This window comes from Carettochelys insculpta, chromosome 2, assembly GCF_033958435.1.
Source record: "Carettochelys insculpta isolate YL-2023 chromosome 2, ASM3395843v1, whole genome shotgun sequence".
Classification (NCBI taxonomy): domain Eukaryota; kingdom Metazoa; phylum Chordata; order Testudines; family Carettochelyidae; genus Carettochelys; species Carettochelys insculpta.
Window position 1 is genome coordinate 240343397 of NC_134138.1, and position 24534 is coordinate 240367930.

At 42.6% G+C, this 24534-nt stretch overlaps 1 protein-coding gene and 1 pseudogene across 6 annotated transcripts in view; both read right to left on the reverse strand.

Moving 5' to 3' along the window:
• Positions 1 to 3979: 3979 nt before the first annotated feature.
• Positions 3980 to 24534, reverse strand: part of TRDMT1 (tRNA aspartic acid methyltransferase 1) — a 67221-nt gene continuing 46666 nt past the window's right edge. For 5 of the 6 annotated variants that reach the window (XM_074984819.1, XM_074984818.1, XM_074984822.1 and 2 more), the window contains 9 exons: positions 23779 to 23855; positions 22126 to 22197; positions 16920 to 16985; positions 15012 to 15081; positions 13469 to 13552; positions 12017 to 12378; positions 7170 to 7227; positions 5996 to 6125; positions 3980 to 4147 (listed from right to left, as the gene is read on the reverse strand). In XM_074984819.1, the coding sequence (XP_074840920.1) occupies positions 4047 to 4147; positions 5996 to 6125; positions 7170 to 7227; positions 12017 to 12378; positions 13469 to 13552; positions 15012 to 15081; positions 16920 to 16985; positions 22126 to 22197; positions 23779 to 23816 (981 nt within the window). In that variant the 5' untranslated portion in view covers positions 23817 to 23855 and the 3' untranslated portion in view covers positions 3980 to 4046. The remainder of the gene's footprint in view (positions 4148 to 5995; positions 6126 to 7169; positions 7228 to 12016; positions 12379 to 13468; positions 13553 to 15011; positions 15082 to 16919; positions 16986 to 22125; positions 22198 to 23778; positions 23856 to 24534) is intronic. The other variant, XM_074984820.1, reaches the window with a different exon arrangement.
• LOC142008035 (small ribosomal subunit protein eS12 pseudogene) lies at positions 20734 to 21257 on the reverse strand (annotated as a pseudogene).

Consider the following 24534-nt stretch of genomic DNA (forward strand, 5'->3'; position numbering starts at 1 on the left):
CCACAAAACTGGTACTCCCAGCAAAAAACTGCATCTACTACAGTTGGATGCACCTGAGCAACTGACGTTTGGGGTGCTTTGTGGTCTCACACTGTGGACTTGTGTGGCCCAAAGGAGAAGGAGAATAGTCCCTCCGTGAATATGCTGGTGGGAGTGAAAGGGCTAATCCACTGAAGGGAGGCTTCAAAGCTCTAGGAAATGAGATGGGATGCTCAGCTCACATATGAATGGTGCCTCCTCCTGGTCCTTTTGGGGCTTAGCTTTAGGTCAACACCCCTTCCCACAGTTTCACACTGTCCCTCCATCCACAATGGATGACAGGAGAGGGATCACTTTGATTACCTGTTCTGTTCACTTCCCCCGTGGCTCTTTAAGGAATCAGTTCAGCTCTGGGTGCTGTCACCACTAACTCCTCTTGTGGCTCCCTCCCCTGCCACCACTGAGATAATGGAACTCAATGGAATTGGTCTAACAGCCAGCAGGGTGGTGGGAGGGATCCAGCCGTTAAATCAATTACATTGAGTTCCACTGAGTGGCACCAGGGCAGGGAGATACCCACACTGCAGGTGGGGGAGGTAAGCCCACAGGAGAGCTGAGGGGAGGGGCAATTGAGTTTTTCCTGCTGGAGCCACACAGCCCAGTTGAGAAGGCGGTGGTGGCAGCAGCCACGGAGGAGGGGTGGCAGCACACACAGCTGGAGGAGCTTGTCAGCTGAGGCAGGTTAATTCCGAGGATGGGGGTACAGGTTTGGGGCTGAGATGGTTTAACCCTGGGGATCGGGAGGGGGGAAGCCTGGAGATAGCAGGGCAGGTTTGGAGACTGAGGAGGGTACAGACTGGGAATGGGGGGCATGGAGGGTTGATGCAAACCTTGCTCTTTCCCGCTTAAGAGCCTATCCCCAGGCGCAGCATTTCCTTTGTCCTCATTCACTCTCCAAATCCAGGGGTGAAAGTAAACTTTCTAACCAGCACAAATCAATGTGTGTGCACTGTCCTTAAAATAGCAGTTACAAAAAGTAGTTTGACATGATTTATTAAGGGCTGTCTCGTATTCGCATGCATTACGGCTCTTCAAGAATTGATTTTGTAACTGAATATGAAAAATCCTCTTCTTGCTCTTTTGGTTGCAGACCCCTGCTCTGGGGCACTGGCCACTGTCAAAAGACAGGATAGTGGGCTAGATGGACCTTTGGTCTGACCCAGTGTGGCCATTCTTATGTTCTCACCTCTCTGTCCACTTGTGGCCCACCTTGCTCCACGAGTTGGTGCTCTCTCTTCGTGAGTCAGTCCTCCAGCCAGCTCACTGTTTCAATTCTCCCTTTCTTACACACAAACACACAGTGCCCCTGCTTCGGGGCTGGCAATGGAATCCAGGCCAGCTCTCTCTTCCATGTTCCAGCTCAGGGACCATGTAGTCTTCTGTCAACATCTGTTCCCTTCTGGATTTCACTGCATTTCCAAAACCCTTCCTCACCATGTGGAACTCCCCCATCTCTGGGTTTGCCTGCTTCATCATTCCCTCTTACCAGGCACCAACTGCAGACTCGATGTCTCTGAGGAAGTGACCACAGCCTATTTCCCAGAAGCCCCCTCTGCCGCTGGTTTCGCAACTTTGTAAGTCCAGTTCAGCCTGTTGCTCCTCCCCTGGGCTCCCTCACTCAGGGGGTTACTGGTAGGTTTGCCTGCCTGGCTCTTTTCACTGGCGTCTCCTGGAATCATGCCCTGTCTCCCAGAGGCTTGCTCAGCCAACCCAGCAGTTTTGGGGCACTAAGACTGGCAAAAGCAGCCTCTACTCTGCTCTGCCCAGAGTGCTGTGTTTACCTTTAGTATTTCAAATACTGATTATGAGATGCAATTATATCAGTACACTGCATTGATACAATAAAAAAAACCCTTTATTTCTAAACTGCATTACAATGAGACAACATTCACCTGTTGCCACGCAGGCCTGCTGCCCTCACCTCTCCCACCCTTCCACCCCCAAAGCCCCAGCCACAAAGAACCCTCTTCCAAAACAAAGCACAAACAAGTGCAAACAGTGAAGCCAAACACACAACAGAAACTCCTAGCCCTCATCGGCATGTCTCCTGGCCCCAACTCCCTTTCCACTCTCTCCTGATTTTCTAAGCCGTTGGCACTGGTGTAATGGTATAACAAATACGCTTCATCTATAACCATATTGAGAGGCCTAGAGCTCCTCTGTGAGCAAAACAGAGCAGCGTCCACTAACGAACTGTAGAGTTAAAGCAAAACAAAGCAGCAGAAATGTAGTCCTTTAAAGACTAACAAAACGATTTATTCGGTGATGAGCTTTTGTGGGACAGACCCACTTCAAGTCACACTCACATTTCATCTAAATTTCATTACAACAGTGTCACACCAGGCTGTTAAGAGGGAGACCACACCCTAATGCCACCCACTATCACCAGACAAAGAAAGCTGATCTCAAGAAGGGGAAAGAAAACGTTAACAGCATTTTGTCTGGCAAGAATCTACTTAATAACTGAGGTTGTGGAATCTCCATTCTACGATTGTCCTCACTTTCCTATTGTTTTCTGTATAATCTATCTAGTTTGTAATTGTTTGTCTGCTGCATAATTAATTTTGCTAGGTGTAAAACAATTAAGGTGGTGGGATTTGATTGGTTAGGTAATTCTGTTACAGTACGTTATGACTGGTTAGTAAAACTGCACTAAAATAATTGGTCAAGGTATAGCTAAGCAGAATTCAAATTTCACGACTTAAACTGGAGTCCAAGAAGGAAAATAGCCGGAAGGCAAAAGGAAGGAAGGGAAAAACCTGGGCAGACTCACCCCCAAGACCAGGACTGCCAGACCCTAAGGTGCAGCAACCAGCATCCAGAGACTCAATTTGTCCCAACAAGGGAAGTCTGCCTGCCTACCTGTATCAGGACTGGTGAGCATGATTGTGTGCACTTGGCAGGTATTCTGCTTTCTTGGTAATTGTAAATAAATAGATAATAAGAATATTATCAGTGGCACAGATCCTGCATACCTGCAGGGAATTCTGTCCTGAGCTCCAGTACCTGGGCAAGGCTGGGAGTTTAAATTAACAGGGTCCTACCTTGAGCCCTTGGGATTGAGTAAGGGGGTATGTGTCCCTGAAGCACTGAAGGGATAAAGAATTTGTGTGGGTAAGACCGGCGTGGAAGCACCTACTGGGAAGGGGGTCAAGATGAAGGACTGCTTGCTGCTAAACTGCCCTGCCCACGTAACCATGGAGCTTTGCAAGCTGTTCCTGGACTTGAGGGTATTATGTTTCAGGGCACCCATGCTTTTGTTCTGGGACAGGCAGCAGGAAAAAAGATAATGATCAACGAGGTCAGCGTCAGGGTTGTAATAACCACAACATATTTTTCTGAGGGTATCAGTCACACCAAGCTCAGCCATGATTGCGAGCTGGGGTCACAAGTACCTAGAATGATTAGATGGATTTCACATCATGTCTGTTTGGAAATATATATAGGTTTAAAAACTGATACATTCAGTATGCAAAGTTCATTTGATAAGTTACAAACATTCACAAAATTACAGTAAAATTATCAGAAGATAGTCACAATAGCTTTTTCTTTTAAGAATAGAAAAGCTAATATTTACAGCTGAAAATATTCTTCATGGAGAACACATTATCTGAACTTGTTTAAAATAACTGCCCATCACAAATATTTTTGTTCTCAATGACAGCTTTTAGACAGATTTGTCTTTACAATGAAGTGCTGCAGTTTGTATTTTACACGCCGAAAATAAAACTGAAGCAGGACAATCGCAGTATTGACATGTCCATTTTAACAGTGTCACTGTTGGTTCCAACAATTCATGTCCTCTAAAAATAAAAGCATTCAAGATAGATCAATTGTTCAGCAGCATAAAACCTATTCCAGAGAGATACTTTGCACTGGTAGTTAAATATTAGAGATGCTTTTTGTAAAGCTGCTACAACTTATTACTAAGTTACTCAAAGAAGGAAAGTATATTCTGAGCTAGTAGGACCAATACCAAACAGTATTAATCAAGTACAGATTCAAAGTCAACCAGTCAGGAGTGTGATCAGCTTAGCCACGACGTGTACATTGAGACTGTTTCCAAGGAGACGGTAGCGTTGCTTCACTGTTATTGTATCAGGAAACCCTAGAACAAAAACATACAGTTTAAAGACACAATTAGTCTGGGTCTGTTCCTGCCCTTCTGTTCTATGGGAATTTGCACAAACATTTCCTGGCGCAGTTACTGAAAGCTACAATACACATAACGTGTCCTCTACAATGTGTCTGAGCCATGCCCCATTGGAATAACACCCACTGAGTTTCATGGATTTCAGATCAACCCTTTGGAGAGCAATCCAGCTAAGATTTTACAAATGACCACAACTTTTCCTGCCATCTGTGCTAACTGAGCTTCACTTGCACAACCCAGAGCTGGGAGTAAGGAGGAGGATGGTGGCCAGGGTCCCTTTTTTGGGGATAGCAGTTGAGCCCCCAAAGATGGCAAGTGTGGCTGGAAGGAAAACGTGGTCATAGCAGCCATAATGTGGTGCATCAGCAAGTTTCCAAGTTTTCTCGCAGGAGACAGGCTGAGCCAAGGGAGGGATGCCCAGGAGAAGGTGGCTAAGAAGAGTTGTTCCAGCTTTCTCTGGCAGTTGTTTAGGCCCTGAATGAAAACTATTGTAGTGAAAAGCATCTCCTGCCAGCTCCAGCCATTCTGCCCTGCTCCCTGGCAGCCAGACTTGGGCAGCCTCTCTCCTCAAGAGGTTCATTCACTTGCGCCTAAGAGCCCCTGTCACACGCCCCACACAATCCACTGGGTTCAGCTCAGGATTTACACAAGAAGCTATATGCCGATAAACTGGCTGGAACAGCAATGGTTCCTAAGTTTCCTTTATCTTCGACTGGGCAGACCGCACTGTGCAGAATGTCACAGACCCTGCTCTCTCACCCACCTGAATAAATTATGCCTAACTTTGTACTTCCTTGGCTTAAGTCTCGCCATCGCCCCCAAAGAGTTAGTGCCTAATACGCTTTGGCAGGCTCACTGAACAATTTTGGGTCTAAGTCATGTTTGCTTTTTAAGGATGCTGCCCTGCTGGTGACAACCTCCTGCCAGAGAATGCCAGTGCCAGACTCTATTTGCCCTCTGTTTGTTTTTCCACAAAACACCCAGGGCCTGATTCTCACTACTCTACGGCCCTTTTACGAGGCACTGGCAAAGCAGTAATATCATAAATGAGAATTGGGCCCCAGCTGCCGGCAAGTTTTGAGTCATTTGGCTACTTCTCCCCCTCTCATTCTGTATCAAAAACAGGAGAGAACAGGCAAGAGAAAAACATTATGCATAAGCTGATGTCATCCTCCTGAAAGCGAGTCACAGGTGCCAGAACAGAGGAGGCAGTTTTGATAATGTTGCTGTGTTAACCTTATGGGACCTATAATATTGACTGCAATAAAACAATTAGTCTCTTATTGTTCCACATTGTAATTATCTTTTCCAAACAGCTGAACCCTAAAAGCACAAATAAATCTATTTTTGAAGTCAAAAGATAACATTTACAATAACTAACAGCTTTCTGCATCTCTTCTGCTGGAAGCAACAAAAATCAAAACACAAACCCTAAATTAGAAGAACCAAAACATTTAAGTCAGACAAGAGCCTCTCTTCACTGCCCGTTAGAAATACAGCAACTTTTCATTTGGAAACGCTTTGTTTTTCTTGGTTTACATAAACACATCTATTTGGCTAAACACCATACAAGTTTGTTCTTATAAACTCAGAAAAACAGATGACATTTTAGAGAAACTGTCACCGAATAATAGCCCATCATTAAATAAAGTAACAATAGTAATTCATGATTCAAATGAAGTCTCTCTATAGTAACTAACACACATGCAAAGTGAAGCATTTTTCTTTCACCCGCCAGCTTGCCAGTTCTGGTTGCAGTTCTGAAGACCAGACAAGAGGCAGGTGAAATTCAAAGACACTTACCAAATTCTGGAGGGAACCCATGGAGATTTGCAATTTCTCTAGGAGTAAAATAACGCAGCTTTAGTGTTGATAGTTTCTTAAGCTTCTCTTCTTCTGATAGCATCTCAATGGATTTGAACACTGATTCTAGCTGTGGGGAAAATTCAGAACGGACATGGATAATGGACTATGACTACATAAAATTATAGCATAACATATCTTCACAAAAACACTAAAGGTGACTGCATTTCTGAAGACAACAGGACAGCTGCGTGTCCTGTTTACAAGTACAGTTTGTGCTATACTTTTGCAGTCAATGTCTCAACAATTAGAGTTTGAAGAAAAGGCATTACGTTCTCAAGGGGTATTCATTCTTCTCAAGTCAGAAGCCATACAAATATTCAAATATGCAACCAAAGGAAGATAAACTGCTGTTGAATATTAAAAAAGAGAGATGACTCAATAAGCAAGAACTAACATCTTATACTAAAATTATGCTATGGATACTTTGTTAAACATGACAGCTTTGATATTCCTCTCTGTTCCAATTCCGCGTTTGTTGTGCACTGAAAAACACTATTTAAATTCTGGCCAAGGATCAAAAAGTATGGTTTTTCCATGTAAGTTTGATAGGTTGTGTGAAAAAAGTTCTTTTCCCCGTTTCATCAAAAAACCTGCCATTTCATTTTTACTTTTTCTGTGCTAAAATATCACTAAAAGTGGACAATTTAAAAGTGTTTGTGTTTCAAAGCAATATATAAAACTTGTCAAGCAATTAAACTTTTTTTTTAAATTTCACATCTTTTGCTGGCAAATAGGGTCAGCTGTGTGCAAAAATTAGCCCACAAATGGCAATAGAAGCCAAAAATATTGTATTCTGACTTTTCCACAGATCCAGCCTATATCAAAGTTTTCACATTTCATTGTGAATATTCCGCAGAGCAATAGGAATGATAAAATTGAAGCATGCCCACGTTCTCTACACACAAGCTTGATTTTAACGTATTCCACCTGGATTCTCCTAGTAAATTTACTGGAAATAACCTGAAGATCTGGAGGTTCAGTTTGTGTATGCTATAAAATTTAATTTGGCAGAAATTTTTGCTTCCAATAAATCCAGAATAGTTAAGACAAGGAAGTTAAGAAAAACATTAACAATAAACCCTTCTGATATGATTTACATTACATCCTGTACCTGCACATCCTCTGCTGTCTGCAGCACTGAGCCCGTTCCTTCTACATAGTGGCCATACCTTAGGAACAACAACAAAATCATATGTGAAAAGTTCCATTAAAGTATTGATGAGAGTAGAGACAGAGGGGTTAATTTGCTGGCACTAGCATTCTTCCAGAAAGGCTTTCTTATTAACAAAACTGAACATGGGACTGCAAGAGCAGACGTTGAAAATAATCTTTGGAGATTATTCTTCCATCAGTGCTCAGAAGATTGAACCATGGTAACAATCTATAGTGCAACCAGTCAAGGATTTCAGGCATAATGTCTTCAGAAACGGCCACCTAAGTTGCACATGCAAATTATTCATTGCTGAGGACAAATGGACTTGTGGGTATACAGTTTGGGCAGTTTAATTTGGCATCTATTTGCATACAAAATAAAGATGGCCACTTCTGCAAATTTGGCTTTTTGTACTCAAAAGGAGGACAAACCACTAGCGAGCGCCTAAACATTTTCATTTAGGAAGAGGAGAAATTCAGCCAATTTTGTAATTAGTTGAATATATTTGTACTTGCGTTTATTTCTCTACAGCAGTCAAAAATATGCAACATGTGATAGCAAAAGTTGACATTATGAGCTATATTTTAGTTCCTTTGGAGCCTTTGTGGTTCACATCGTAAATACATGTTTACTCCACAGTCTCTTGCAGACACTTACTTAAATATAATTATAGGGATTCCAGACCATCAGAAACATAAACTGTTCACATGTTAACTATTGAGCAACAAAATCCGGAGCAGACAAGGATTTAGAAAAAGAAACAAACAGGTTTTTGCACAGTGAACCTCTAAGGAAAAGACAATCAACCATCTGCTTTACCCCTCCGGATGCATTTATTCCTCACAACAACTAGCCATACCCTTCCCTTGGACTACTCCCCAGTTTACTCCTCACCATTGTACAGACTGCTGTTATGGAGTCCACTGCACAGATTAACTCACTCTATCCAGATGCACTGTGAAACTGTGGTGGCTGTCTTTTATTTTGGGCTTTACACATCCCACAAAGGGAAAAAGCTGAGGGGTGGGGGCAGAAGCAGTGAGTGGAGGACTCTTCTCACATGTGCAACAGTCTTGTTAAAGCTCAATCCTGAATTAAGCCAAGCACTCCTGTGCTGATCCAGAAAAGTACTTTAGCACACAAGTAGCTCTACTGAAATCAACATCACTACTCATTTTGATTAATGTTAAGCTTGTACGCAAACACTGTGCTGTGTCAGGGCCCTAGAACACTTACGGATTATGATGTAAGTAATTAAAACATCCTCTAAATACATTGTTTTTAACTAATATTGTTTTAAAAAATACTTTAATATTTGTTTTCACAAGGTAACCCGCATGATAAAAAGGAAGCACGTGCATTTATAAATAGAATTAATTAAAAAAAAACAAAACAAACAACAAACCCTTCTGGGGCAAAACAACTAAAATAATTGTAAACATTTCCTAAACTGGTACTTCAAATCCTTACTTTGCCAGGTGAGCTTTTGCATGCATCTATATTATTATAAAAAGGCACCATTCTAAAGGATTTATGGTGCAGGAATTGTGCTGACAATATGGTAGTATGATTCACACCATGTATGGGGGTCCTCCCAAAAATGACAAGACTTTGTTTCTCCATAGGATTATACTACATTGATTTCTAAGTGAATATGATGAAAGATCACTTGCTTTTTACAAATGAGTAACAGTTTTCATAACTTTGGCAGAAGTACATCTTTTCTTAATAGCTGTTCGGTTTTTTTTTTCTTCTATTGTTGCTCACTAGAGAAGAATTAACAACTAACTCTAAAGTAGACGAAGTAGTTAGTAGCATTTGGGAAACTTTGGCATGGAAACACATTAGGACTTAGGCAGCTGATTACTTTTCAGTACTTATATGGCAAGTAGACGCCCGGTTAGACAATCTTTTTACTTTATTTTACTGAAGTTTTAGTGTTTTGTTCTTTATGTATGTAAACTTCTTAAATGCCTTAGTTTGATCCAGGCAACCTATTCTTTGTCTAAGTACAGTGACTTGCGACTCAAATAAAAAGTCAATTTCGTCTACACTATCTCCCTTCTTCTTGTTTGAACCATGACCTACACTGCTGTGAAATGCTGTACACTTGCAGAGTCTGTCAACAAGATAAACATGTTCTTCCCCAATGCACAATCCAACTCAGCTAAATGCTCTCGTTATGCCCAAAATAATCTGTTCCACAACGAAATAAAGGACTCCAACTGGGTGGCCACTGTTTCCATTTTGTGTCATCCTATAAATATGTATTTTAGAGAGTTTGCACATCTATCTGTGCAGGAGTTCATTTGTTCAAGAATGCCTCCTAAATAGAAAGAGCTATGACGACCAAATTTGGTATGCAGCTTCCACTTAGCCTAACAAAAGCAGGAAAATTGGGTGTGCCTGGAATAGGACTGTTTTCCATAGCATGTGAAGGGAGGGAGCAGATAAAAGGTACAGCTATACTACAGAGTGATGATCACAGGAGGGAGGCTGCACCAGGAAGATAGTGGCTAGCTGGTGTTAAGGCTCTCTCATGCTGTCCGCCAGTGACCCAGATAAGTGGTCGCTGCCCCAAACAGTCCCCCCAGGCCCTCAGGTGCAATGCTGCTGAGGGGGGGACACCAGCCAGCAGTCCCACTGCCCAAAAACAGCACTTCTGGGGTCAAGGCTGGGCTGTGCAGTCCCAGCTCCCACACCCCTGGAAAAGCTCTGCCAGTGCCACCCTCCCCTGTGGAAGCCAGCGTCAGACACTGCAGCCCAGCCCACCCGTTTTCCCCCTAGGAGTTGGCGGCCAAAGCCAGGCACCACAGCTCTGTCCCCCTCCCCCGAGGAGGAGCAGGGACGGCAGCTGAAGTGATATCCTCACCACCATGAACAGCCCCAGAGAGGTCGCCCACATGTCCCACCCTCCCCGTCCAAAGGCCCCAACCTCCTGCCTTTAGCCCACCCCCACCGTGAGCCCCCAACCCCCTGCCTTTAGTGCCCCCCCACCTCCCATTCACCTGTATTTACTCCTACTCCCGCTACAGGGTCAACCCCTGCCCTGAAAGGGCCTGAGCAATGCCAGGTAAGTCTTCTAGTAAAAATATACTGTAAACCCAATACATAAGGGTCAAATTTATCCCTGTTGACACTGCAGTGACATGTTTAGAACAACACAAACGATCAGTTTGGCCCAGGGTTTTTCATAAAGTGTGCTAGTTACAGGCCCAGTCTGATGAGATGTGGTGTGTGTGTCCCGTATTACCCTCAGCTTTCATTGGCACTGATATCAATTAGACCTAGAAGAAAAATTATCTTTCTGTCCTGTAAAAGTTTTCAAGGTTCCAAAACAATTTCCTGCTCTGAATAGAAAACAAGAGGCAGTCAGTCACTCTTCAGTGTTCTCAAACTGAAAGTATGAAAAAGTGGTTCAGGTGAACTGAAACAAACATCTTGTTTTCACTGACTCCATTTTGTTAAAAATTATACTTCTGCTCTATAAAACAGCTTAGAACAGAAGAAAGGCTGTACTGTGTCTGATCAAAGGTCCATCTAGCCCAGTAACCTGTCTGACAGTGACCAATGCCACATGCCCCAAAGGGAATTAACAGAACAGGTAATCAAGTGATTCATCCCTTGCTACCCATTCCCAGCTTCTGACATGCAGAAGCTAGCAATCCCATTCCTGCCCATGCTAGATAATAGGCACTGAGGGACGCATCCTTCATGAATTTATCTAGCTCTTTTTGTCTTGGCTTTCACATCCTCCAGCAAGGAGTTCCACAGGCTGACTGCGTTGTGCAAAGAAGTATTTCCTTTTGTTTGTTTCAAACCTGCTACCTATTAAATTTCACCTGGCGACCCCTATTTCTTGTGTTATGGAAAAGAGTAAATAACTTTATTCACTTTTCCCACAGTCAGTTTATGAAACATTGTGTGGAATTAGAGAACCAGACACGTTTACTTTCAAAAAGCCAGAATATTTGACAATTTTAAAACATTTTTAAAAATATGAGCTGATAAATTTCTTAAAACTGACCCTTTGCCATGAAAAGTTTTGGTTTCATTTAATCAGCATTTTCTGACCAAAAAAACAAAAACAACAAAATAAAAATTGATCAAAAAATTCCCAGCTAGCTTTAACATCTCTGGAAATTGAGAACAATCAGCATTTTGCAAGATTGGGCCTTAGAAATGCAATCCACAATTAAGAAGCTACTAGACCAGAAAGCAGCAAATATTTAACTGCATAAGTGGTCATCTGTGCATTTCTCCATTCAAAATACAACTAATTGTTGTAAATAAGGAATATATGACAATATCCTTGTATGGTGTGAATGGACATAGCTCACTGCCGTCAGTGGAGCCACTTACACCAGCTAAGGATTTAGTCCCATGTTCACAACATCAATTAAATATACATTAGTGGCAGTTTTAATGAGGAAAGGAACTGTTACACACAATGCTTTGTAATTTCAGTAAGTAATATAAATAAGTTAATTAGTGCATTAGTTTTCCACCAGTCTACTGGAACAATATTTCCGCCAGGGGTAATTAAGCTTCTCAGAAGGTCACCAAACAAATGTCATTGTCTTTGTGATTGCATTTTTGGGCTGGGCACATGATGTTCTGCCAGAGCAATTCTCACGCTTGTATTCTGTTGAACCAGGAAGCATGCAATAAAGAGAAATTTGTTATAGTAGTGTCTTGCTTTCTGAGGGAACACACCTTTGGGGGTTTTTAAAATGACTGCAAAGAGAAGTTTGCATTTAACTGGTCTACATAAATTCCACCAATGGGCTTTCCTAGAGACTTACCCTTTTGTGAAGCATGTGGATCTCCTGCATGTGGGGGTCACAATATCTAACAGTAAAGCATAACGTAGTAAGGCCTTTGGTGGCAAGAAGTACTGACTCAGTTCTTCTCCACCTTCTTCAAGGAAGTCTTTTAGCATCTGAATAGAGAGATCACGGTCCTGGTTCTGCTTTCTTTCCATTTCATTTGCTGTTTCAAGTTTAAAAATTATCACCTCCTTCTGCAAACACTGTCCATTGCCACCAGAGTTTGGGTCAATGTTCTCCTCTTTGGGTAGCGTGAAGCAGTTCTCTTTTTCCAAGCCTGCAGCAATTGTGTGCTTCGCAGAAGCTTTTGGCTCCTGATCTGGGAAATTTTCCAGTATCTAGCATGGAACAAAATATGCAAATGATTAAAATACTGTACTCATACTGTAATAGTCAACTGCCAAGAGAAGTCCATGTAGCAATGTTTGGGAAGTTATACAGAATTGGCCAGGATAAAAGAAGACAATTCTCCTGCTTCATCTATCAAGATTTTGAAAACATTATAAAGTGCTAAATTTTACGTGCTGCGTAGATGTAAGCAGCCAGTTTATAGAATGCGGACCTTGCCACAAACAAAGGGCTGTGTGAAACTATTAGGAGCTTGACTAGTAAGCTAAAACTCAGTCAAGGTTTGCTAAAACGTTTGTGAATCTCTAATGAGTTTCCCACCTCCTCTCACACATGCCTGTGTCCCTCTCAACAGTTCTGCCATTCGCCATAATCTTTCAAAGTCTTGTGGACTGGGTGGCAGTTCACCTCAACCAGAAACTCGGGGGGGGTTTGTTCGTCATTTCCTCCTCTATAGAGACTGCCAAAGGGCAGTCACCCATCTTCTACCTTTAAGGGTCCTAGCAGACATGGCTGCACCCTCCATCCTCCCAATAGAAGATGTGGCTGGGAAGAGAAGGCAGTGCCAGAGTGCCCAGCACGTCAGTCTCTTCCAAGTCAGACGAACCGTTCTTAAGAACTACAAGTTATCTGAGCCAGAGGAAGCCATTTCAGTCCTCTAAAAAGCCAAAACCAGGAAAAAGGAACAGTAGCTTACAGCCATTTTATGTAGGCTATATCTACACTTACCGGAGAAGATCAACCTCTCTGGGTCGATCTTCTGGGGTGCCATACCACACATTCCAGGGTCAACGTCAACCCCAGAACTCCTCCTGAGCTGCACGGTATTAAGTAAGATCGAAGGGAGGAGCACTCCCATCGGCCTTCTGCCAAGAAGACAGGCACGGAAGTAGACAGCTGCAAAGTCGATTTTTGGTATGCAGTTGGCGTAGTAAAGAATTGCGTAGAAGCTGTCAACCTTCAATGTAAGTCTCAACACAGCCTTATGCTCCATCTGCTAAACATAAGCTTTGCATCGCTGAAGATCTGGCCCTGTCTCCTTTGAACAAAGAGTAGTCAAGGAATAGCAACGAATCTCACCTGATCTGCAGCATGAAAGGAAAATGGCTCAGACTGAAGCTTTGCAATCAGAAAATACCGCAGCCTGGAATTAGGAATGCCAAGCTGTAAGCAAAACGCCATTATATAATCAGTCCACATGGTACAGAGAATAAAAGCAATCTGCATTGTCACAAAAAGAGCAAGTTACCCTTTTCTCTATCAATAAAATATCTAGCACTTAAAATGTTTAGCACTTCAAAGCTGTTAACAGTAACTAATGTTCCCTGAATATACTGCTATTTTCAACTGGCATTAAATACGGTTTTCATTTGTGCCCATGAAGAAATCTCTACATCATTAGTTTGTAGTAAAGGGTTTAAACGTACAGGTAATTTTCAGGCATTGTATAACTCTGATCTTTGCATCTATTTGCAGAATGGTGAGTGCCCTCCCTTCCCACTCATTTATTGTGCCTCTGATCACCCTTCCCTACCTAATTTTTCCTGAAGCATGAGAAAGACTTGATTTTTCTCAGGATTTATTATGATTGTTGCCTGCAATTCGCTAGCAAAGTCATACAATTTTTTAATGTAAGGTAGGAAATGAAAGAGCAACTGAAATGTTTTTAACTACATTTTTAGGACAAACATGAACATCTCCTCTTGCTTCTTCAGTCACATGAACAAGGAAATTAGATAAGACAAGCTACAATGAAGGATGCCCTGTATCTCAAAGATACAGAGGTTCGCATGCAACACAGTACATCTTGGACAACTAAAACATAAGCATTTAAGAAGGACCCACTGGCAAATCAAATGATAAGCAGGAAGAACATGTCAAAATCATGACCTAACCCAAAGCTAAGTCACAGGGCACCAGCAAGTCCAGAGGGAAGTCCATCACCCTTTTTTCCAATATGTGAAATTCTTTCCAAATACAGCAACCCCTCGATTTAATGGACTATGGGGGACAGGGGTGTCTGTTAATGCCAAAAGCATGTTATAACCGAAAGGTGATACCGTATGATGAGGCCCTGACCTCCCCAGCCCATCGTTCACTCCTGTCCTCTGCCTCCCTTCCCTCCTTCTGCCCCATTCTTCCCCTCACACCTCCATCTTCCTCTCCCAATTACCAGGAGAGGAGCTGAATGCCGGCCTGGCTCCTTCCAGCTCCTCCTGCAGCTCTCAGCACTGTGGCTCCTCCAACCCCCGGCTCCGAGCCGCAAGCACGGAGGTAGAACATGGCCATTCCCAGCCTGCCAGCGGGCAGCAGCCTCTGACACCATGGCTGCTGCTCAGCACCACTGCAGGCAGTAAGGTCCAGAGGTCCAGGTGATGACATGCTCCAAGCACAAAGGGCTGGGGGAGGAGAGCTCCTGCGCCCCCACCACCCCACCTGAGCCACCCCTCAGCTCCAGCCCCAGCTGTTCTGGCGGCAGCTCCTCCAGCCCCAGCAGCAGCTCTGGCGAGTCTCCAGCACTTATTTCTGAAGTCTGTTATATCGGGGTTTGTTAAATCAAGGATTTATTGTATCCCTTTTGCTTTTAGGTACAGTTTGATGAGTTAAGACTCTTACTACTCACACATGTTGGAGACAAGAGAAATTCTTGATATTTAAATCCACACTTCTCTAGTGTTTCTACAAGTATGACTCTGATAATGGGAAAAAAAAAGCCAATTACCGCCCAGATGTAGTTAGATACAGTGCAATATACTTTGTTCAGATCTTTTTTCCCTAAATAAAATCTATTAAATTCAGTATTATATTTACTAGGACAGTCAGCAGACACACTATTAAAATGGAAGAGAATAACAAGAAGTCCTGTGGCACCTTATAGACTAAGAGATATTTAATATTATATTAAAAATGTGGTATTAAAACACAAGGTTGCTTACTAAGAACAGTGTGCAACAGAAGGTATGCAATATTCTGCACGGTCATACCAGGCTGGATTTGCATTTCTAGTGAAGACTGTGATCCAAATCCTGCTTTAGCAGGACCATAAAGAGAGGACTGTTGGATGGTACGGTTTCCATCTATAGAACAGGATCCCACCAGGTAGGCTGGGGACATGCACAGGCCCAGTTCACAAGCTCTTTGCAAGCAGATGCAGTTCATCTAGTAGCCAAGAGGGTGCTAGAAATTCCCCCAACTGGCAAACCATGTTCGTGAAGGAATGTGGTGATGTACCCACTCTTCTAGTACTTTTGTCTCTGGATAGAGCTGACTGTTTGCATGGATGGGGGATGGGAGGATAATGCAAAAAGAGGATCCCTAGGGCCTCTGCCATACCTGACACAGCAACGGACAGGATTCCTTTTTCCAACTTAGGTTTAAACCCCAGGCTCCACCTCTCCATTACCAAGGCTATAGCTACCCTAGAATGCTTATAATGGCACAGCTGCATTGGTACAGTTGCACTGTTACAAGATCTGTGTAGCCACTTTAAGCTGACAGAGAAAAGTCTCCTGCTGGCTTAATTACTCCAGCCCCCACAAGTGACAATAGATACAGCAGTGAAAGCTCTCCTGTCAACAACACTGTCCACACCACTGCTTAAATAGGCATAAGTTAGATTGCTTGTGGGAGAAGGGAGGTGGCTAATTCACACCCCTAAGTGACATGTTAAATTCTGCTGACATGTAGCCTAAATTTCCAAATGAAAGCTAATCACAATTTTCTACTAATTGTCAACTAATTGCCTGAGCAATTTGCTGATGAGGTCACACCAAGTGTCAGCAGTCAAATGTATGAAAACAAGGCTTCCAGATACCTCTTTGCCATCTACTGGGACCTCAGTAAAAGCTGTGTGACCAACACCCACACCTTGCGTTGTTGGACAATACTGTTCTTTGATACTTAGAGATCTCTCCTGAATGAAACAAGATGACAGTACAAGTGATGAAGATGCAATAAAGATACACATCAACTTGTACCATCTAGAAACATTAATTATTGTATCTGCATGGGGAAATTAATACCTTTTTGATTAAGTCCCCCCAACCTTAAAAATTCATTGTAAAATTAAAAGTGTATTTTTAACCTGTAATTGATAAATGCACCATTTCATGCCACTCCTCGTAACTTCCCAAGAAGTGACCTGCCCTTTCCTTTTACCCAACACTGTTGCTAATTAAAGATGATTAGACCAGGGGTGAGCAAACTTGTTACATCAGGCCCCACTTTTTGTCCCTGCAGTTCGCAGGACCCCCACCACCACCTGCCCAATGTAGCCTGAGCCAAAAGAAATTTCGGCTATGTTCCCATTAAAAAAACCCTTCTGGCATGCGTAGGAGAATGATTATGCAGAATGTAAAACCTTTATTAAAGGTGAATACACAGACAAACACAGTAACAGATTTCAACATTTTTAATATGATGGATGAGTCTGAGACTCAGCCGCCGATTGTGCTGCACCCCCCTTATGAAATTTCACACGCCCCCAAGGATGCCCACCCCCCACTTTGCACACCTCTGGAGGAGATCATACCTGGCAGAAGAAGTTTCAAAGCCTTTGACATTTTCTAGAAGTATATATTTCGGTAATCTCTGGAGCCTACAAGAGAAGTGGATGTAGTGTAGTAAGACTTAAATCATATTACTTCAAGAGCATCATCTTGTTTAGCAATAAAAGATTCAGGTGCAACTTGCCAAACTGAGGGGCTGACTTTAGTCAGTTAAACACAGATGGTCTGATCTGCAGAGGTACTGAGCACACGCAATTCTCAATGAAGTTAATAAGAGTGGCAGAGCTTCTGCAAATCGGACATTTTCTGCTGCATATATTTAGCTTTTGTGGAAAATCTACTTTAAAGTATGTTTTCAGTGAGGCTCGTTAGAAGTCTAGCGGCACCAAAGCCATGTAGGAATTCGAGAGTCTAGAACCATGTTCACTGCTTAGACAGAATGTCTAGTCCCTGGAAGAGGGAGCTCTTCATGTTGTTCTGGAGCAGGGGTCAGCAACCCCCGGCACAGGTGCCAAGAGTGGCTCCCAAACTGATTTTCACCAGCACACGAGGCAGGAGCTCAGCCCCGTCACTCCCCCCATGCAGCTGGGAGCTTGCTCAAAGCCATCCCACCTGTGGATTAAGAAAAGACCAGCTAATGTTACGAACCACCACCTAAACGGTAAAGTTTGGCTGATTCCTGGATCACACAAAGTTCACAGAGCGTCAGTCAGTAAAATGGATTGTTTCAGACATGATCAGAGAGGTAAAGAGGGAATCCCAACACATAAAACAAGTGCAACATGACATACTCCTGTACTCCTATAGCAAGTACAATAATGATAGACGAGTTGAGACACTTTCTTCAGATGCCAAGGGCTTGAGTCACCCTGTTACCACCAACTACCACCCCCACTTCCTACCTAAGTAACACAGCAACTGGATGGTGCTCAACTGGGTGTCAACTCCCTGACTCCACCAATTTGAGAGTTTATCATCATCAGAGATAAAGATTTAAGAGAAACAGAGTAAGGATAATGGAAACAGAAATGGTCCTGTATAAAGCAAAAGCACAACCACTTTTTTTAGAGGCTCAACTTAACAGGCTGAGACAGCAACGAAGGGTCCTATGGCACCTTATAGACTAACAGAAAAGTTTTGAGCATGAGCTTTCGTGAGCACAGACTCACTTCATCAGATGCTTTGCTCACGAAAGCTCATCACCTCATCAGTCTTTGCTCACGGAAGCTCATGCTCAAAACTTTTCTGTTAGTTTATAAGGTGCCACAGGACCCTTCATTGCTGTTACAGATCCAGACTAACACGGCTACCCCTCTGATACTAGGCTAAAACAGTTTCTCTCCTGAAATAATCTCCCAGAATCTCCAGCCAGTGTGGCTAGGATCCACCCTTCATGAATGTACAAGGAGCCAGAATAGCTACCCTGCAGTTTTGTAGGCCCACACCTTGAGCCAACTATCCCAGGCCAGCTGGCTGTGGCTGTTTTATTGCAGTGCTGGCAAGCTCTCTATGGCCAGACACATCCACTGGCTGAAAACTCCCGGGCCAGAGTATCTCCCAAGAGCTCCCTTTCCATGCCTTCGTGTATCAGCCACCTGCCTCCCACCCACTGCCACTTCACCTTTATTCTTCTAAAACAGATTGGGAAAAAAGTAGAAATAGGAAAGGAAGGTGCAAGTACTTTCAAATACTGTGCATGAAATTTGTGCAGGACATTACAAATAAGGATGTGTAACAGTAGTTCCTTCATTTTACTCACTGAAAACTTTGCTGAATGTTTTCCCATTTGGGCTGGAATTTTTCATAGCTGGTCTCTGGCTAAGATGTCATTTCCAAAAAAACACAGGCACTTTATCTCAGCAAAACATAATCCCCTGGAGCCAAGGAACTCAGTAGCAATGGCTTTTTACTGTCTCTCTGCAGTAATTCCAGTTTCACTTTGACAATCTGCCCAGAGCAGATTAGCTGCATTTCCTGGGACACGGAGATAAATCTTCCTAGCCAAGCCCAACTCCTTTGCCTTGTCATGATGAGGGTCACATCATGAGGGTTTCTTTTCTTCAGACACAAGACACAAAAGTTTCTATCTCCTCAGTCTAAACATGCGGCAATGAGAATGTGCCATTTTCACATTGAAAGCAAAATACTTTTTCTGAAGAAGAGCGACCCCCTTCTGCCTCAGCTTCCCCACCTGTAAAATAGGGCTAATGGTACTGCCACTCTCTTGTGAGCTCTATGGGTGGACTTACCAACAGTCTGATAAACTAGTAACTCATACATTTTTTTAAAACAAACTCAGTACAGTGGAAGGATGCAATCAAGGCACTGGGTTTCAAGAAATGTGGGTTAGGATCCTGGCTCAGTCACACGTTTCCTTTGTGACTTTGGGTAAGTAACCTGATCTCCCAGTTCTTCACCTTCTTATTCATAAAATGGGGGAAATCAAAATTCCTTTTACTTGTCATTTGCCCATCTTAGCTGTTTGGATCATAAGCTCTTTTGGGGCAGGACTCTCTGACTATGTCTCTGTATGTCCCATTCCCATGTAGGGTCTTTGATCTCTAGTGTAATAAAACGGCAATTAATCTATTTTTAGCATATTTAGCGTGCAAGGTTTAATATGTGACTGCATGCTGATGAAAGTGCATCAGAAGATCGTCAATTTGAGAATTACATTAACATGCTGCTACCAGCTCCAAGAGCATTTAGTATCTCAGTAATGATATATCCACTAGAATTCAAAGAACTAGTGAACCATTATGCTCAGTTATCCAGTGGGCGTGAGTTTCATGCCAGATTTATTTCTTCACTGAAAGAAGGGATGAGGGTGGGAAGTCTAGGTTTGTTGCCTGTTACCCAGAATGATGAAAAAATTTTTACGATCCTCCTTACACAGAACGATGATCCCAAGGTTAAGGGTCTAGCCCAGGCCTTGGGAGACTTCAGTTCGATTCCCTGCTCTGCTACAGACTTCCTGCATGACCCAAGACAAGTCATATAGCCCTATGCCAGAGTTCTGGATCTGTATAATGGGAACAATTGTACTGCCCTCCCTCACAAGGATGTCCGAGGAGAAATGCACTGAAGATCGTGAGGTGCTGAGATAACAATTACGGAAACGATAAAAATTAGATCGCTTTGTGCAAGTGATGCTTGGGGTTTTAACTGACTGCAGCACAGTGAGTAGATTCCCTCAGAAGCTGATGCAGCATTGCCTGTGTGTGACGGGACACGTGAGCCTCAGCCCTAGGCAAAGTGACACAAGGTCATGACAAGAGAAAAAGACAACACTGACACTACCCCTGTTGTGCACCAAGTTTGCAAAAACACCTTGGACACGAGAAATAATCTGGCTAGAGACAGGATCCTTGGGACCACCTCCTTGCCCTTACCAGCACTATCTCAGGAAGAGAAATGAAGACGCCCGATTCTCCAAAGGTAACAAGACTTTTAATGGAGGGCTGCTGATGGCCCATGTTCTCCCTTCATTTACCAAAAAGGTGAAAAAAGCAGAAGGGGTCAAATACCCTCTGCTCCCTTGAGGAAAAAACTGTCACTGAAAAGCAGGAAGCTGACAGCCTGAGCTCAGCCTCCACTATAAATAGGGAGGTACACCTCTTGTGGAACTGGAAGGGACCTGAGGAGGTCATCGAGTCCAGTCCCCTGCCTTCTTAGCAGGACCAAGCACCATCCCATTTTTTTCCTGTCTTCTCCTATTTGCTCCCAATCCCTAAATGGCCCCCTCAAGGATTGAGCTTGTAACTCTGTGTTTAGCAGGCCAATCCCTCTCCCCCCACACACTTTTTTTTTTAAAAGGCTTGACAATTTACTTTTCATTCATTTCTTGCATTTGAAGTATTCTTTGAAGACATCTTTGGCCTGAGATTCCTTCCCATAGTCTGACAACCACACAACTGCAGCCCACTACTTTGCGATGTTTTCCTTCTCTGTCGATTTTGCATAGACCTACCCACTCACCCAGTTTCTTGTTGTTATCAACTTTCATCAAGTTGATTTGGTGCTCTGCACAAATGGCTTCAACCAACTTTATGTACATGGGTTCATCGCAGTTTGAAGCAAGAACACAAAGGCGGGCTTGGCGTTTGTCCAAGGCTTTGGCAGCTTCACGAATACCATGAGCTAAGCCATCATGGATGAGTGCAGTCCTCAGAACTTCTTGCAGGGTGGTGGTAACATCCATTACACCTCCAGCAGTAATGCCTTCCTCAGCCATGGTTGGTGGGGGTTGCTCCCGACTGGGTTTTGTCCACTGCCTCCGCAAGACACCAGCAAAATAGGCTCTCCAAGCAATGGTTTGTGGTTAGCAGATCCCTCACAGCAGCAAAATCCAAGTGCTCAGGTCGATGCCAACCAGTGCCCAATCCAGCATCATGGACTCCTCCAGTGGCAATACCTAGACCAGCTCTCTTGTTCCACTGCACGAGAAGAATTTCACCAAAATATTCATCTTTCACTAAACCAGACTATAATTCAAAATCGGTATTTTGAGTCCATTTGCACTTTGGGAGCAGTGAACATTTCGGCTAGTACATACAGTTTCATAATTTCATTTATGAATAGCAGTAAGAATTTTTGCAATCATTAGTTAGTTCAAAAGCAGTCACTCTGCAGAGATGGTAGATGAACACTAACAGAGAAGCAGGACTTGCATAACTCCATACTATTACAATGATTTAAAATGTTAAAAAACAAATCTAAGACGGTGGCATTCCAAACAAAGGCGGCACAATCTTTGCCCCAAGATCTATAAGCAGGGATACTAATAATATCATGAACTTTGTTTCAACCGTAATCAGTTCAAAAGGTTGAGCCAGAAATATTTTTCACCCTGGGTATTTCAGAGGCACTGATCCCGGTATTTAAAGAACACCCACCAACAAAGACTACACCCAACCAAAACCAATTTTGCCACTGGAATCAAAGAATAGCCTGCCTTTGTTCTCTATGGCATATTCTGAGCTCAAAAAAAGACTTGTAAAAGGCATGAAAACCCAAGTACAGAAATCAAAAACAATAAGCTGTAAATCGACACTGGTGTTAGCAAGAAACTAGAATTAACAAGTAATGTAAGGTTATATGAAAACAAGAAGATGACCACAGTGCAATTTTATTGTCATCCCTTCTAATCGATTTGAATAGTTTCCCTTGGTACAATATTAATACCTGCCCTGTTACTTCAAATGTTTAAGTGGTTGAGCAAATACATACCTTGGGAGAATATCAAGGATATAAATAAAACTGTTTGTCCTTGGATCTGATACGTCACCTTGCAGGCCGATTCTAAGAGAGGAAAAAGAAAAAAAACACAATCATTATCTAATATTTATTTTTAAAACAAAATGTTAAAACTCTTCCCTTAGGTCCTGCTCACACAAAGAGGTTGGCACAGGCACCAGTACCTGTGTACCAGGATCTGGGCCTTTTTCAGCACTCTAAGGAAAAAAAAATTGACTCCCAAACTCAGAAACAAAGAGGTTAGGGATTAACAATCATATAGAACACAATCTTGTACACATCTACCTGTGGCTGGATCTGGTGAGGTGCTAAGCAACCTGGCCCAACCCATCCAATCACCTGAATGCTCTTAACTGCAAATGCATGTGAAGCCCTGATGAACTCAACGAGCACGCTCACATGCCTCATGTTAATCACATGTTGAAGTGTTCTGCTGGATTGGGCCCAGAGTACTCAGCAACGTTCAGGCTCCAGCCCCACATGCCTAATTTTACTTATGTGAGTAAATTCATACACTTAAGTGGGACTTTTGTTTAAATGGTTCCAGGTCTGAGCTTGTATTTATATTGCTTTTAAAAGGAAAAACAACATTTAGGTGCAAGTGTGTGGGCATTTTTCACCTCTAAAATTTTGTCTTGTCAGCACAAAGTCAAATCAGTAGGGTTGGGGGACAATGACAAAAACCAGCCTGTCTTCACATTGTTTTGAAGCAAAACATTCTTAAAGATAATCATCTTTCTATAAATTAAAGTTATTGGTGGGTTTGGAGGGCCAGATTCTGACACACTTAATCATGTTGAGTAGCACCTTACCTCATGAGCAGCTACATCAACAACTGGGACTGTTAACAGAATAAGAGACTACTCAAGAAGAGTAAGATTATTTCAACCCAGCTGTGTGATTTGTTACAGAATTCAAATAATTATTGTTTAGATACTGAAACATGTTACTTGGAATTAATCAAATAAGCATTCCTTCTGGATAAGAAGTTGACCTGCTAGGGCGTATCTGTCACCCCAATACCCACAAAGAAATAGGTTTCAAAGTCTTTTTGACTTTATATAAACCTTCACTACATATACCTCAATTACCATTCCCTTATTCTCTGTCTAATCACAGCATTTACTGCAGAATAAGCCTCTACAGTTTCAAGTATGTGTGAAGTCAGTGCATATCCAAGGGAAGATTCTACTCTCAGCCACTGTGGTGTAACCCTGGAGTAATTTCAGCAGGCTGTCTGGAGTTCCTTGGACAGAGAAAGATCAGACTCTAACCATTAACACACAAAGGGAGGTCTTCTAAAAAAGCAAAATTCACCAAGTTTCACTTTTACAGGTGATGTACAGGATATAGAATAAGTAGTACATTGTGCCTGACTGAACTACTGAAGTCTGACTCTTAGCACTTTTATGGCAGCACTTCTTACAATCTGCTGAATATCCAGTTCATCATCATCATATTGGGGCTATTTGAAAGCAAAAAGATAAAGGGAAAATACAGACATGTGAACCACATAGTGAACAGATCTTGAATTTCTCTTTAACCTAACATTCATAGTTACTTCCCTTTTCTTCAGAATCGAAACATTTGTTACACACACACACACACACACACACACACACACACCTTGTAAATGGCTGACATGGAGGACTCATCAAAATCATATCAAAAGATAATCTGTTGAAGTCCAACAGTGTTAATCCCTGAATAAGAAGAAAAAGAAGCACATGTGAGAGGTTGGATTTGTTTTTTTACACCACCATCAATTACTGCTTTATAGCTACCAAACTTTCTTGTTACTTCCACTGTTAGCAGCTCCCTAGTAAATACTTTCTAATCAGCTGTTTGTCCTAACAATTTTGTCTTTCAATCCCTGGCAAACACTGTGAAGTTCAGATTGGTATTACTTCTTTGACATCAAGTACTGGTGAAGACAGAACAGATGCCTGGTCCTGGGTTTGTAAAACTACTCTTTCAGAGCAGCAGGGATAGCTCACAGTTCTTTCAGTGGGTTATGTCAAAAATGACGACTATATTTAGATGTTGAAAAAGCATTTTCCCCTCTCTGTAGGCACCTATCTGTAATACTCTCCATTTATCAGTCCTCAAAAAAAAATGCTGGCAAATTCCTTGGGACTTTGCTAAAACAATCATCACAAAAACATGTAAAAAATACACCTTAACACCTACGTCATATTGCATAAGTAGTAGTATTTAAGAGCCCTACTCATGGATCAGAACCCTATAATGAATGATAGGTGCTGTGCAAACATTGAACAAAAAGTGCAGATTTTCTGCAGCCATTATTGCAATGCTTGGGCTATAACAGCATGTGTTACCCCCAGTACTCTCCCTGCAAGGATGGCAAGGTACTACCAGAGC